Source organism: Camelus ferus, chromosome 2 (assembly GCF_009834535.1).
Source record: "Camelus ferus isolate YT-003-E chromosome 2, BCGSAC_Cfer_1.0, whole genome shotgun sequence".
In the NCBI taxonomy this organism is placed as follows: Eukaryota; Metazoa; Chordata; class Mammalia; order Artiodactyla; family Camelidae; genus Camelus; species Camelus ferus.
The window spans coordinates 77,533,814-77,549,927 of record NC_045697.1 but is presented as its reverse complement, the minus strand read 5'-3'; the positions used below and the strand labels follow the sequence as shown (position 1 = coordinate 77,549,927).

The following is a 16,114-nucleotide window of genomic DNA, read 5'->3' as shown; positions in this document are numbered from 1 at the left end:
AAATAACTATAAACAAATATTTAATTTTCATTAGTAACCTGCATACAGAAGAGTTTTAAGGGAAATATGCTGGTATCTGCAATACATTAAAAATAAGATGATGAAATGCATTGAAGGTAAGATGAATTGATGGCTGCATCAAGGGCTGGACAGAGGGTTAGATATGTGATAAAGTACAGTAAAATGTTAATGGAGAATTTAGGGGGTAGGTTTACGGGTGTTCACTGTAGAAGTCTTTCCAATTGACTGCACTGGGAAAACTTCCATAATTAAATGTTGGATGAAAAGTAAACACCCAACCATTCAAATAAACTGTCCACATAGCTGCCACTTGAAAGGACTTCTCCTCCCTCTAGTAGTCCTTGTTCACAGCCTGCAAACACTGCTGCAGCAGAAACTTGCTTTTCTTGACATCTAGATTTGCAAAAGAACATTTTTCCAGCTCTGTTTAAGCCTTTAAAGCTGTGGGGAAAATTTATGGTTTAGGTTCATATCCATCCCTCCACTTTTCATGTCAAAAATTACACATTTCCCCCAATTTGTTTCAATTCCAAGCTTTTCTGAAACAAAGGCACAACTGACTAAAATTTGTAAATGAGCTCTATTCTCCTTCAGAAAAGTCATAGTTTAGGAAAAGAGAGGTATTTGGCTTTTGGAAGTCTTGGTTGTTGCTCAAATATGTCTCTAATTTAAGAACATGATGGAAAAAAATCAAAGCTGACCATAATGGAACTTGGTAAGTTTCAGAAGTGTTTGCCTGAGTTACTGTTAAAGCTCAGCAGGGAACTTTAAGCTGTAATATGCAGTTATCAAATATTTGAATCCAGTAACAACCTATATCAATAGTGATTTGGACTAAAATATTTTTGTGTGACAAATTAGTGACTGTCATTCACAAGGTTTAAATGATTGTCCTTACTCAAAAGAAATTGAGAAAGCTGGAACAGCAGAGCAAGCAATACAAAACAAGTTAGAACAGGAGATTTGGGACAAAGGCAGAATAAACAAAATGATGAGGCTTTAAGACATGACAATTACTATCTTGATCAAGAAAAGAAAAGCACTAAAGACACCTATTCAGCAGTCTGAAAGAGTTTAAATAGCTATTAGCATAGATTAAATTTGTGGAGGAAAAAAAAATGGCACATGGGCTTTCTACTTGCTTTTTGTATCCAAAAATTCAATGTCTGTAAAATGCAAAAATTACTCTAATTAGGCAATTATAATGACTCAGTTTTGGAATTGTCATTCAAATGCAAGCTTCCATTTTGTATAATCTAGCATTAAAATTAATAATAAATTAATTGTTTTTAGAAAAAAAGAAACCCACATTGCTATTTGCTTCATATCTGTGTATATGTGTATAAGCAAACAGAAGGTAGGAATCAGATCTATGTTTTTTCTTATTAAAATATCTACATGAAAGTTATACTTATTAACTACCTAGATGGGGTCTACATTTAGACTAAGTAATGGTAACAAGTTTATTTGAAATTTTTAAAAAATGACAGTGATGCAAAAAAAAATTATTGAGCAAATATTAAGACTATAAGCCTTCAATACTGCCTCCTAAGGGAAGAGGTCAAACTTCTATGACTATAACCAAAGATAGACTACAGATAGCTAAGAAAAAGGACAAGAGAAGCTCGTGCCAAGAGAACCAGAGTGAGGAAACTATGGATTCAGTCTTGATACCTACCATTTGGCAAAAACGGAAAACTTGTTTAAACAGTGTGATGAACAGATGCACCATGAACATGGTAGAGATTACGCATAATGCAGTGATACAGATGCCAACAGCCTCACACAAAGACATATATTTTTCATGGGCTTGAAATTGATCTCTACTATGGTCCCAGGTGAGTGTGTTTTTGGCCCAACATATCTCTCAGAGCACTTTGATTTTCTTTGCATACAAAATGAATCCATCTACTGAGGCTATGCCTCTTAATTGACAAAATGAAGAGATGGAAAGGAAGCCAAGATTCTGATTAAATTAACGTATCAATTCTCTGAATAATGGAAGACCTCTTGAAAACCTCGAACAGATCACATGGTTTTCTAGGACTAGTTTTTAAAAAGTAATTGAACAATAGGACCAACTCTGACAATCCAGGCTTGAAATGAACTGCTTTAGGGTTCCTTCCTAGGCTCCCTGAGCTAGAATCACTTCCTTACCCTCTCCAGTCTCATGCCAGAGAACCTTCTCATTATCCTGACTCATTCATCCCCATCATCCCCTCTCCACTGCACACTCACTCAAGGACTTCTATCTCCAAAAACTACCTATGTACTTGAAACTAAAGAAACATTGGAGCCAATCGGAATGGGGAAGCACTGCAGGATCACCAGCAAGGAGTAAGCATCATTCAGGAGTGAAAGTAGAATGCTGGCATTGTTCCCAGTAGCCTTAATGTAGTGGGGAAGTCAGCTTCCTGCATGTCATGTGAGCAGGGGGTGTAGGGTACAGGTCCTGGTTTTGAACTACAATGTTTCCCTCTAGACATCATTCACACAGTTTGGGAACTGCACTCACAGATCCCTGGAAGGGCCATAGGGGCCCACCTGGAGAAGATATTGAAAAGGGACATTTGACTGTTATAATTGCACTGCGTTCAGGGCCTGGAACAAAGACGAAGAATGCAATATAAAGGGTTCCTTTAGGATATCTGCCTGAGAGAAACTCTTTCTTTTCTTAAAAAACCTCACTATAATGATAGAAGAATAGAATCTAAAGTATGAAAACCTATTTTAAGAAGATAATTCATAATTTCCTTTCTTTTCTGGAATATTTTGACAGGCATAAACCTCAAACATCAGAAACAAATTTATCTTAACTGTGCAGACAGGATTTAAAGAAAATCAGGACCATGCCAGTTACATTGGAAAATGACAGTCTTTCCCATTGGAAAAATTGTATAAGGACAAAATCAAAACTTAGCTTAGTGAACCATTTGTATAAAAATTATCTGGGGTTTTAATTGACCCCTGCCTAGATGCATTTTAGCATTTTTGAACTACTCAGTCTACCCATTGGTCCTGCTGAAAGGGCTGACCAAGGTGGCCGTGTTAGTATTTTATCCATTTAATTCTCCTGTCAGTGGCTAACTGGAGCAGCGTGACCCGGGGTGAACAAACCAAAATTAAACCAAGATAATCAGATTCCTTCCACCAGGAGTTGGGAATTGGGAAACTGGATCAGCTGCATCCTGATTTATTTGCTGCTCAAAGTGTGATCTGTGGCCTAGCAGCATCCACATCAGCTGAGAATTTGTTTAAAATATACACTCCTTCCCTTAGACTTAACTGAATCATCCTTTGCATTTTTGACATCTCTATGTGATTTTGTGGACATACACAAAAGTTTGAGAGATACAGAGCTGGATGCTCGGGAGGGGAAACTTCAATAAAAGGTTTGTAGAATTTGGGCTAGGTTGGTTTCATGGCATGCTGGAGCATAGGCAAGCCAAAGTTATAAGGAAACATAAAGGACTGGAAGAGGGCATGTTGTCAGAAGAGAGCAGAGCAGACCTGCCAAGAGAAGCAGTGACAAGAGGCCCTGGCGCAAGGGATTGAGAGAATTGTCCCAACTCCTGATATTCCTGCCCAATCCTTGGACCCAGGGATCTTTCACTTCACTTCACATCTTGGATGCATGCCCTATGACCTGTGGTGACTTTTATCAGGGCAAGCAGCTCCAGTGGCGGTCTGATTTTAATCCCTGATTATTTCTATATGAGCTTCCTGTGTGATGTAGTTTCTATCAGAACTAACAAGATTTCGGAAGCTTAGTGCAAAAGGGGAAATAAATAACTTAGTTCTCCACAAGATCTGGGCTACATCTGCAGTATGGTGCTCAGTTTGGACATCTCACTTCAGAAAGGACACTGACACCCTGGAGTTAGATCTCCAAAGAGAGGCATAGTCTGAACTACATCTGAAAGGTCTGAAAATATAATTGCAACAAAAGCAGGGCTATTTGACTTCTGGAAAAGAAGATTTTCAGGGGACATGACTTGAAAAAGGAGACAAAATTTTCCAATTATTTTAAGAATTAAATGAAGAATTGGTCTTTCTCTGACTTGATGTCAGAGTCAGCCTGCTGGATAGCTATTACGCCTCTCTATAAGGAAGAATTTTCTTACAGCTCCAGTGGCATAACAAGCTGTCTTTTGAAGTACCAAGCTCTCTGTGACACAAGTCTTAAGTTGAAAGCTGAAGCCAAAGGGCCCTCTTCAGAGACTTGGGAGAGAAAATTCTACTTTGAGCATGGAACTAGATGACTTTTAGGATATGTTGTATCTCTAAAATGGTCCAGTTGCAGGGCTAGGATTATAAAGGCTCCTTTCCCTCTTCTATTCATGAGTAGATGACTGACTTAGGAATCTGAGTGATCACTGAGTCCAGATTTTTCTATTTGCCTTACTATCTGAGAACTCTGCTGAGTTTTATAACAGTTTTTGAATAAGAAAATGTTAACAATTGTGAGAATAAAAAGTCATTTGGTGTCCAAGAGACAAACTGAAAGAAATCTGAGTTTGGAATGAAAAAAGAACAAAAACTGGTTCCAAGAGTTCTAATATGGCAGAGGGTTAAGAAATTTTTAGAGGCAGAGGACTTTGAAGCTTCTGCTTTCTTGAATTTGTGATCTTTATTTCCTCTCTATTTTAATTGCTTAAAAAATTATCCCTATCAATTATCTCATGAATGCAGAAAGTATAGTTTCATTATCATTTCCGGTTCAGGGCAAGCATATGCGTGGCTGTATAAATCTGTTGAATAATTTAGCAGTTTTATAGAGAGTTTTACAAGGATACGAAAAGCAGAATTTAAAACTGAAAGTTAAGGGGAAAACCTAGACAATGAATTGCTGAAAGTCAGATTTGTTAATAGAAGAATGAAGCAAATCAAATCACCAGAACTTGAATACCCCTTCTCATTATAATTATGAACATCATTTTTTTTTTTACCATCCCCAACCAGGTAATTTCTTATGAGACTCCAAATGCCAATTTTTTAAATTTTTCTATGTAGTGCCTCCTAGGTTGAACACAGCCTGTCCTTCCTCATAACCTCCATTATCTCATTCCTCTTTTGTATCCCTCTACTTGCCCAAAGTGTTCAAAGTGTGTGATAAACAGCATTCTCTGCCTCTCTTCAGGCTCTTTCAACTGTGGAGGAAAATTCCCAGCTCAGAAACATGTTAATTTGGCATACATGCTTCATGGCTTCAGGGATCCAGAGTTCAGAAAACCCAACCCAGACAAATGCAAGGAATGTCAATAATTCTGCTTTGGAATCCATCAAGTGCTCAGTAGAATTTACAGACAATTTCTTTTTGTTCTTTTCACCTTTTTTTTTTTTTTTGTAACTGTGAAATATACATTTTTTCCACATTTTTTGTATGACATATGGGTAGTTTACAGAGGAATAATAGTAATAGAAATACCTGTGTACCTACCACTGAGACTTACAGCTAGAACATAACCAGGACCTCAGAAGCCCTGGACACCCATCACTGCAGGCATCCTCTCCTAGTGCCAAAGAAAACTACATTTCAGAATTATTTGTCAATGACTTTTATAACTAGACCTTTCCATTTAAATTTTAAAATCAGTTTGTCAAGTTTTATTTTAAAAACAGGAGATTTTTATTAAAATTTTTTGAATCTAAATATCTGTTTGAGGAGATATACTAAGATTTCCCATCCATGAACATGGTTTACTTTCTTTAGCATACATCTTTCATGTCTTTTAATCAAGTTTTTAATTTTCTCCAAAATAGGCCTGGACCCTGTTAGATTTATTCATGGTTACTTCATATTTATACTACTATCGTAAGTAATATATATTTTAACTATATTTTCTAGTTAGTGTTACTGAGGTATAATGATTTTGTATCACTTCTTGCAATTTAAATGTAGATATTTTTGTGTCCTCTTTGAACAGTGTATCACCTCAAAATAATGAGTGTGTAAGTTCCTTATTTTCAAACCTTACATTTTTAAAAAAATCTTACTGTTTTGAGAATATTACTGTGCTGTCAAATTACTGTCTACAACATCTAGCTAAATGTTGAATGGAAGTGATGCTAGGCATCATTTTCCTGACTCTGATCTTCAACATTTCACCATTAAATATAATGTTTGCTATGGGATTTTGGTAGATTTTTCTTCATCAAATTAAGGAATTTAACTTTTCTTTGTATTTTGCTAAGATTTTGTCATGAATGGATCTTGAATTTTATTAAAAACATTTCTGCATTTATTAAAGTGTTCTTCTCTTTTGATTTGTTACTTTTATACAAATTGGTTTAAATATTTAAACAGAATTTCAGTTATAATTGCCACTTGGTCATGATATGTTCTTTTAAATGTATTGCCAAATTCATTTGTTAATAACAGAATTTCAGTTATAATTGCCACTTGGTCATGATATGTTCTTTTAAATATATTGCCAAATTCATTTGTTAATATTTTGTTTGGATGTTTTCTATCTATACTCATAATTGAATTTGGCCTATAATTATTCTTTATTGTGCTAGATTTTACTAGCACAAGCTTTACTAGCTTTTATTTACTTTAGAAATAAAGGTTATATTAACCCCATAAGATGAGGTAGGGACCGTTTTCCTTTAAACAAAAAAGACTGTATTTTTAGAGTAGTTTCAGGTTCACAGCAAAGTTGAAAGGAAGGTACAAGGATGTCCCATATAACTCTTGAACCTACACAGGCATAGCCTCCCCCATTATTGACATTCCCCCATCAGAATGGTGCATTTGTTACAATTAATGAAGTTACATGACACATCATAATCACCCAAAGTCCACAGTTTTCCTTATCAAAGTCTTGGTGCTGTACATTCTCTGAGTTTGGAAAAAATTTATGACATATATACATTTATAGTATTCATACAGATTATTTTAACTTTTCTAAAAAATCCTCTGTGTTCCACCTAGTCATGCCTCCCCCTTAACCGCTGGCAACCACTGATCTTTTTATTGTCTCCGAAGCTTTGCCTTTTCCAGAATGTCATAGTTAGAACCATACATGTAGCCTTTTCAGGTTGGCTTCTTTCACTTACAAATATGAATTTAAGATCTCTCCACATCTTTTCGTAGCTTTGATAGCTCATTTCTTTTTAGTGCTAAACAGTATTCCATTATCTGGATTATCAGTTTATTTATCCATTCACCCACTGAAGGACATCTTGGTTGCTTCCAAGTTTTGGCAATATTGAATAAAGCTGCTATAAACACCTATGTGTGGGTTTTTGTGTGGAGGTAAATTTTCAACTCCTTTGAGTAAATACCGTAAGGTTTATTGCTGGATCAAATGGTTTAGTTTTATAAGAAGTCACCAAACTGTCTTCCAAAGTGGCTGTATCATTTTGCATTTCCACAAGCAATGAATTAGAGTTCCTGTTTCAAATCCTTGTTAGCATTTGGTGTTGTCAGTGTTTCAGATTTTGGCCATTCTAATAGGTGTGTAGCAGCATCTCATTTTTTTAAAATGCAAATTAAAGATGACGTGGAGCATCTTTTTAGATGCTTATTTGCCATCTGTATATCTTCTCATTTTCCTTTTTTTTTTATTCTATGGAAGAATTTGTGTAATACAAGAATTAGCTGTATATTGAATATTTGGTTGAATCTTCCTGTTAAATCAGTTAAGATTAAATCAAGAAAGCAAACTACTTTCTTATGGAAATAAAGTATTACAGAATAAATAATTTATTATAGAAATTAGATCTTACACACTTTCAGGGGGAACTAAGATAGTAAGGTCCAGTGAGGGGATTTGGAGGATCAGAGAAAAGTCACTGATCAGCAATCTTGATGCAATGGAATTCATGAATGAGGTAGTTTGCAGAGAAATCTGTAAAGCCAGGCACTCTCACCTTTCATGGTAGCTGCAGCAGAGCTGGTGAGGAAGTCAATGGAAGACTTCTGCATCTGTGTCTAATGAGGGGTCTGGGATCACTGGTCAATCAGGAAAAACAGATGAACACCAGGTAAAGGAGAAGGAGTACAATCTGTAACCTGGCAACCACCATAGGGAAGAGTAAGGACTAGCCAGTACCTGTATATATGTCTTTCACTGCATCTAACCTTGATGATAAACTGTTATCACCAAAACAATAAAGGATGAAATTCTGGGGAACAGTTCCAGTTTACCAAGTTGGCACAATGCAAAGCTATCAAACATGAAATGCTTAGTACTTTCCTTGAAGGAAGAATTTAAAATTTTTAAGTTTCTTTAATGGGTTTAAAACTACTCTTTCTCTGAAAGTTTGGTAAGCTGGATTTTTTCCCTAGGCAATTGTCTATTTGGCCTAAACTTAAAATTATATTGTCATAGTTATTCATACTATTCTCTTTTTAATTGCTACCATGCCTATAGTTGTATGCTCTTTTCATCTGTAACCCTATATAATTGTTTATTCTTTTTCCCTCTGATTAATTTTGTCGCATAGTTGTTAAATTTTTTCAAACAACTAACTTTTGGCTTTTAAAATTCTTATATTTTTTTCCTATTTTCAGTAATTTCTGCTCTTTATGATACATATCTTTGTTTACACTTTCTTTGGATTTATTCAACTTTTTTTTAACTACTTCAGTTGGGTGCTTCTTAACTAATTTTCAGTCTTTTTTCCCGTATAATTTAAGGAAATAAAGCTATAAAATTCCCTCTGTCATTTTAGTTATGTTCCATGAGTTGTGGTATATAGAATTTTCACAACTGTTCATTTCTATGTTCTAATTTCCATTATGATTTCATCTTTGACCTTTGTTATTTAGAAGTGTTTTTCTAATTTCCAAGCAATCTCACTATCACTTATGAGTTAACTCTAACTCAATTTTATTATGTTCAGAGAATATGGTCTACATTACTGCACTTATGTCTTGTGAAACTTCTTGAAGCTACGTTATGGATTAACACAAACTAATGTTCATGAATTTCTATATGTTTTTTATATATATGTATGTATGTATGTATGTATGTATATGTATGTATATATATATATATATATATCTCCAATTGTAATCATTATACTTTAAAGTCTCTATATCCTTACTAGTTTTTTTGTCTCCTAAGTTTATTAATTACCAAGAGTAGTACGGTAAAATCTGCTACTATAATAGTGTTTTCTTCAATACTTCTTGCAAGCTGTCAATTTTTTGCTTTATATATTTGAGGCTGGGTATTAAGTGTATATGATTTTAGAATTAGACTATATTTCTGGCAAACTGAACATTTTATCATTATGAAGTAATTTTTATTTCTAGTAATGTATTTTATTATTAATCTTCACTTTCCTTTGGCTTTGGATACAGTCTTTAAGAGTGAGTAAAATGGAAAGAATATCTGCCCCACTAACATCATACTTTGGATTAATTCTCCTTAATGAGGTCAAATAAGATAACAAACACAAAAATCTTTAGTAAATTAAAAAGCACAATGCAAATGTAAGAACTCTGGAGAAAAATACTTTAATTCCACAGATACAAAGGCTTTTTGACCTCACTGCAAACTATCATATATACCCACATCTATGGGACAAGGAGGTTTAAATGAGATTTGGGTATAAATGGCTTAAAAGCTTAATCATAGTCCAGTCATTCCAGTTTTTTAGATAGTATTTCCTTATTACTGAGGCAACAGGTGAAAATATTAATAAAAGCAGGTGATGATAATGAAAAATTTTGGAAAGTTGCTATTGACAGATCAGGTGGTACTAGAACTCTAATTATGTATTTTCTTACCTACCATTAGAAGTTACCACCTGCGTCTTTTGTGCTGCTGTCTCCAACTCTAACAAATTAATAAGTATTTAAAACTAATGTCCACATTCTACAGTGTATTTCTAGCTGGCTTAACAGCTGCCAACAAATGTTACATAAATATCTCACTATAAAAAAAAGGGGAGAAAAAGGGGGGTGTTAGTCTCATAAAACATGACATATTTGTCTACTGTCTGAATTATGAAGGTGAACTAAGATTTTCAGTAGAAGCCTCTTCTAAGTTTCCTGCCTTTAAAAAAAGTAGATAAAAACAAAAAATGCTTTTCCCAGTTGTATCAAGGCAGTGTTGTCTCATAATAATATGGTCATTAATTTTCTTTACCTAATGCATGAAACTTGATAAATAAATTACTGAGTCCCAAACATGTATGTCTAAGGTAGTCATTTTAATGTAAAAAATAAAATTAAATGCTTAATCTGTCTTGATATTTATGCATTATGCCTCTTAAAATTTTGACCCAGCAGTTTAGGACTCTGCTCTTTGCCCCGTCTTCATGTGCCATTTGCTTGGACTAGAAACAATACAAACAAGGTTACCACAGTGTAAACTAATGCTAGGAATACAGTGGCCTCAAGAAGGGGCAAAATAATAACTATTACAATACCATTTGATTGTGTGGTAAGCATTATGCTAAGTACTCGGCATGCATTATTTCATTTAAAATCACAACAATCCTCTGACAGCAGTAGTGTTACTCTCTCCAACCTACAGAGGAGGAGACTGAAGTTGAGAGAGATTATGTAGATTGAACAAGGTAACAAAGCTAGCTAAGTGACACAACGGGATTCAAATCCAGATCTGTTGACTTCAGAGACCATCTTCTTAACCTCTACATTCTGTATTGCCATTAAATACGCAGACACCACCTCGTCTACCTGGAATCTACGTATCTGCATTCTAAGAATGCAGCTGAGAAAGACTAAGGACAAAATAAAAGGATGCAACCTGCCAAAAGTTTATGAGCTAAAACATCAGTACTTTATACAGGAAATGTTCTTAGTCTCTCCTTCAATACACATGTATTCTTACTTTACTTACAGTGCCAACTTGCTTGGTTATATGAACACAAAGTTTACAAAACAGAAGCAACAAGGAAGGTGAGGAGGACTGCCTACGGAAGGTAACTGATAGAGACATGAGAGCTGACAGCTTCAAAGTCCATAGAAGTAATAAAAATAAATAGGTTAAAGTATTTGGACTCAAGTTCTAAGGACCTCTGCTATGCAGTAAAGGAGCTCTGACATCACAAAACTGTAGCATGCTATTATGGCTGGTATGTAACGAGGTTCTTAGGTCATCAAGAAAACATGTAATTATGCTCAACATGCTTCATACAGTGGTAGAGAAAGAGCACTATCCTAAATTTGAAAAAAAAAAAAAAGAATATTTGGTGTTTATAGCAGAAAGGCTTTGTGTACCTCAATAACTCAGTGGTAGAAACACCTTAGTTTGTATGGGTGCTGCTGTTACTTTAAGTTGTTTCACACAAAGGAGGCCTCATTTAGAGCTAAAGAAACCAAGACACAAGTGCCTGACTCCAAAAGGAATCCATAAAGATACAGTTTTACTACACTTTATTATACTTTATCATTTGGGCAGATGAGTGGTATAAATGGAAAATAAGAACCCAAGTAACTCAGGCAATAATCTGGGATTGACCACTTTAAGTTTAGAATGCACTCTAAAGGCTTACTTGCTGAGTATGGCATGTCGTAATGCTCCTTCTGGCCCACCAGAAATGGAAACTGAACTATGTCAGAAGGCCAACTATTCACTGTAGAGGAGGCAAGAAAAGGAAATGACCACCAGCTAGGTAATTTATGTGCTTGCTAACGTCTGTTTCAGATATATGAGTGATTAAGATTCAGCATCCGTCACATTTTTTCCTACTGAGCTACGTTGTTATGGCTACAAGTAAGCATATGGCTACAAGTTCCAAACGGGCAAGAACTCTGCTTCAGGCACACCTGGAGTTGAAGAACTCAGCATGAAACAATGTGGAGAGAGCTTCTCATTTAAGGACTTTAAAAAAGAAGAAAATGTAAAAACAAAACAGCAAAATCTTGCCTGTCACAGCTGCTTGAATTACCCAGCTATTTCCTTTCTCCCAGCCTTTTTGTTGGTTTGCATGTATGTTTTTTAATATTTTCTTATTTAGTGCTTTTAACATATTTTCAATTATCACACGATAATCATTTATTCACATGAAAAGTTGGAAATCAAGGTTAACAGGTAGACCTGGAACCATATGGTTTCAAAAGAATCGAGTGTGCTAAACCTTCTATTAGGTGCTGGAGAAGCAGGCAGAATGCTGATGCTATATGTAGTAGGTGACATTTAGTCAAATAGAATCACAGTCACGCATTGTGCACAATGAGACCATGAGGTTTAGGAAACAAAAATATTCACTCTGGAAAAAATGCAAATCAAATATCTCAGATAAAAATGTCCTTTTTTACAAACAGGTTTTTAAAGAAGGATATTTCTAGTAGAGACGTGGAACATCAACAAAAGAAAATCACTTCAGGGTGACTTGCTGACTAAAGGACACAAAGTGTGTGTTTTTCTTTCCTCTGACTAGGGAGACGGTGTTGAGCCTGGTCAAGAACACATGGTCCCAGTTTATGAGGTATCAAGTCACTGAACAACTTGAAGATAACGGTTCAAAGTTAATGCTAGGTTTTGGGCCACTGTGGTCTCATGTTATCTCTTTGGTTATCATTGGAATCCTAAAAGAAACACGTGCTAAAAGAAAAATGCTCACTTGTGGAAGAAGGAAAAATATTTACCCTTAGGAATGTAACTTCCCCATCATTAAGGGAATTATGACTATTGTTTTTCTGGGGTCAATTCACTCATTAGAAATAAAAGACAGGTCTCTTCTGACCCTCCAGGTTATCAACTGTCAATTAAAGCAAAACTGAATACAGAAAAATCTGAATTAACTGAGGGAAAGGGTCATGCTGAATGATTAATAAAAGTTATCCTCCCCTCACCAAATCTTTACTAAAACTTAGAAGTATCTACCTGAGACGTGCTTCAACTCCTTTTCATGCTGACTTCTGGTATAACCAAAGTCCAAGGAGTTCAAGAGAAAGGAAAGAAAAGATAAGCAAAGGGAATAGTTAATGCATAAACTGAATAATCCAAAGCCCAAAACAATCCAGTTACTGTATTAGGTTGTGTAATTCATAGTAACAATGATTTGGCTGCAAGAATGATATTTAATTGGAACACCTTGTGAAATTTTACTTTATAACATCAGAGAGATTTCAAATTCTTTTTTTTCTAAAGTAACAATAGCAAGCTTGTAAATCATTTTGGCTTGACTCTAACATCTCCTTAATTAAAATTAAATTATAAATAAATTATAAATTACACATAAAAATTAAACTATAACTTATTAACTAAGTGTACAATAAAATTTTCGTTTAATGCTGATTTTATTTAAATAACTAGAAGAAACTGATTGCTGTCCAAAATGAAAATAAATCAGGTAATTTGCTTATAATCTCATATTTTGAAAATAAGTAAAAATTCTGTGCAAACACACAAAGGGGGAATTTACCATTTTCATTAGAAAAAAAAAACTGTGGGAGAAAGGACAGTAATGACTGAGAAACACAAGTCTCTTGGGTAATGTTTTAAAAGTTCAGTGTTTTCATTCAAAGATTTTAAAACAGAAAAAAAAAAGCCATCTAATTCTTAAGAGATCAGGTTCTAAGTTAGTACATTTTCCATTAATTTATCAAAATTTATTCTGCAAAATTACCAGCATGGACCACACTAATGAAAAATTAAATGCCTATAATGTATTGTAATAATAATTTTAATATTCTAACCATTTCATAAGATTAAGGTAAATGTTCTGTCCAGATAAAAGAAATTGTAACTGTATGACTGATTGCTTTAACCCCAGATTTCTTCTGGGGCTGCAGGTAAAAAAATCTGTGTGTACTGATTATAGAAGACAACACAGTTTACAAAGCACTACTGTCCCCCTTTTGGTTTCTAATGAGTTATACAGTGATTCTCCCAGTGACTTTTACTTGAAAACCCGCAGTGAGACTACTTGAAGGAAGACACAAAATCACCATGTGTATTTGTCTCTGACGCTGAGTAGGTGATTAGCTATAGAGACAGTAGAACAAAAATTTGTTTTTCCTCTACTTTTTGAAATGAAATACTACTGGCCATCAATAATTGTTCTTCTTGAGCTTACTTTCAATTCCAGTTTTCACTGAGTCACCTCCATTTGGTGTGGTGGATCTGGGGCTCTTTGCTGCCTTAATGGGTTAGCTGACAGGAGAGAATGGGACTTCTCAAGCCCCACAGCAATGGGTCGTACCCCACAGGAGGGTAGATGAAAGCTACACTTCATCCCCTGGAGACCAGAGCCTTTGTCACCAGATGAAGGGATGCAGCATCCTTGTTCTGCGCCCATATACATCTGGGGCTCCTTCCTCCACGGTGGTGACTGCAGTGGCCCTATATAAGAGAAAAAAGACATTTCAGTATTCACAGCACTCACAATGTCTAGCAAGAGAGAACCAAACAGTAGTGACTGGAGAGTAAGCCTGAAATATGAGGCACAAAATGATCCCATTTTCAAACCATTCTGGACCCAGTTTTTAAAGAATTACAGTACTTTTGGTTACTTAAGATGATTCAAAAGACTATGCTATCTGACACTGCTCTTTAGCTTTCCCTGTGTACTTCCTCTCTCCCCATCTGGACCATATGACTTGAGAACAGAGCTCTCAAGTACCTAGTACTAGTACCTCTCCCCTAGCAAGGTACTCTGCACTTAACCTGCCCTAGTTGATGTTAGCTAAGGTCAATGAATATGGTTCTATGGATCCACCACTGGTATAGCCTGTGGTTTAATGGGTTTTCCAGGAGTACAGAGAAAGAACTGGCTCAGGGCCAGTCTTATTTATCTCATTTTCCACTCTACCTCCCCACCTCCAATCTCTACATGCACTTTCGTAAACAGACATTTATGAGATGGCTGGACACAACTGGGAACATGATCACTCATACTGGGAGACAAGTATATAAGTGGCTCATAAAGAATGGGTTAAACTGCAACAGAATGAAGAAAAAGAGATTCTAATTTAATCCTGAGTACTCAGTTCTTAGTTCTTTTCTGAGTTTAACCATACTCTTTAAATTGCACTACTAATTATCTTGCAAAAATTACATTATATGTACCTCTAAAGGAGATTACCTTCATAAAAAAGAATTATTTGCTTTTAGCCCCTCAATAAAAAGTACTATGAAACTACAAGATATTCCACTACTTTCAAAAATGCTACTAATAACGACAAAAACCCAAGGAACTTTTGTAAAATGCTAAATTTTCATTATCCAGGTAGAAACTCTAGTAACAATATATATTAAAATACATTTTACATTGTAGTTTTGATATTCAATGCGGAAGCATACCTTAATATCCAGAACCCTCCTCAAATTAGGAAATAAAGTTATACTGAATTTGGGTTACATGGCAACATAGGTATGAGAGGGGGATTTAGAGTGAGTTTTCAAAACAACAAGTCTATGTTCTCTCTACAAGGAAATGTAAGGAGGAGAGAATGGTAATAAGCATATTTATGAAGGGCAAATACCAAAAAAATATAAGTGGGGCTGAAGTACCTCTCATTAGCAGAGGAACTATTTTTGTTGACTCAAAGTTTCTCTGAAACTTTCTAAAGGCTTATGATACAAAGCATGTTCAAACCTTGTCCTCTGAGTTAGGAAATACTACATCCAAGCCCAACAAGTTTATCATAATCCAACTCTTGGCAAAAGTATTACATCAAATCACATCTAACTCCACATCTACCTGAAGCAGACTGAGTTCCATAACAGTCTGAGAACGTGGGTGGATTTTATGGCCTCTCTCCCAGTGGTCTGGCTAGATTTCAAGATGGCCAGGCATCTGGCTGAGGACTAGCCCCTGATAAAACATAAATACTCCCACATCCCTAGGAGAACCCCCTCAGATCAACCTAAATTCACAAAAACCCTTCCTACAAGGACATGGAACACATGGTCTTGGAGCCATTTGCAATTTCACTGGAACCATACCTACAGATGCCAAAATAGACCCCAAGCCCCCAAAATGACCTCAAATTCCAATCTAATTCAAAAACAAAGAATCACTCATTCTGTGCTGGCTCAAAGGAATCTAGCAGACTGCTGTGCAACCAGAGTTTTGAGTGAAATGGTAACCTCACAGAAGATAAGAATCTAGTCCAAATATACTTCTCTGAAGTTCTATGTCATTTATAGCTTATACAATT

General features: G+C 35.4%; 1 protein-coding gene across 2 annotated transcripts in view; it reads right to left on the bottom strand.

The window, feature by feature from the left end:
* Positions 1–5,354: 5,354 nt before the first annotated feature.
* The window catches only part of EGF (epidermal growth factor), a 90,611-nt gene continuing 79,851 nt past the window's right edge, over positions 5,355–16,114 (bottom strand). Inside the window, exon 23 of one of the 2 annotated variants that reach the window (XM_032461807.1) lies at positions 5,355–14,294. In XM_032461807.1, coding sequence (XP_032317698.1) covers positions 14,044–14,294 — 251 coding nt within the window. In that variant the 3' untranslated portion in view covers positions 5,355–14,043. The remainder of the gene's footprint in view (positions 14,295–16,114) is intronic. The other variant, XM_032461809.1, reaches the window with a different exon arrangement.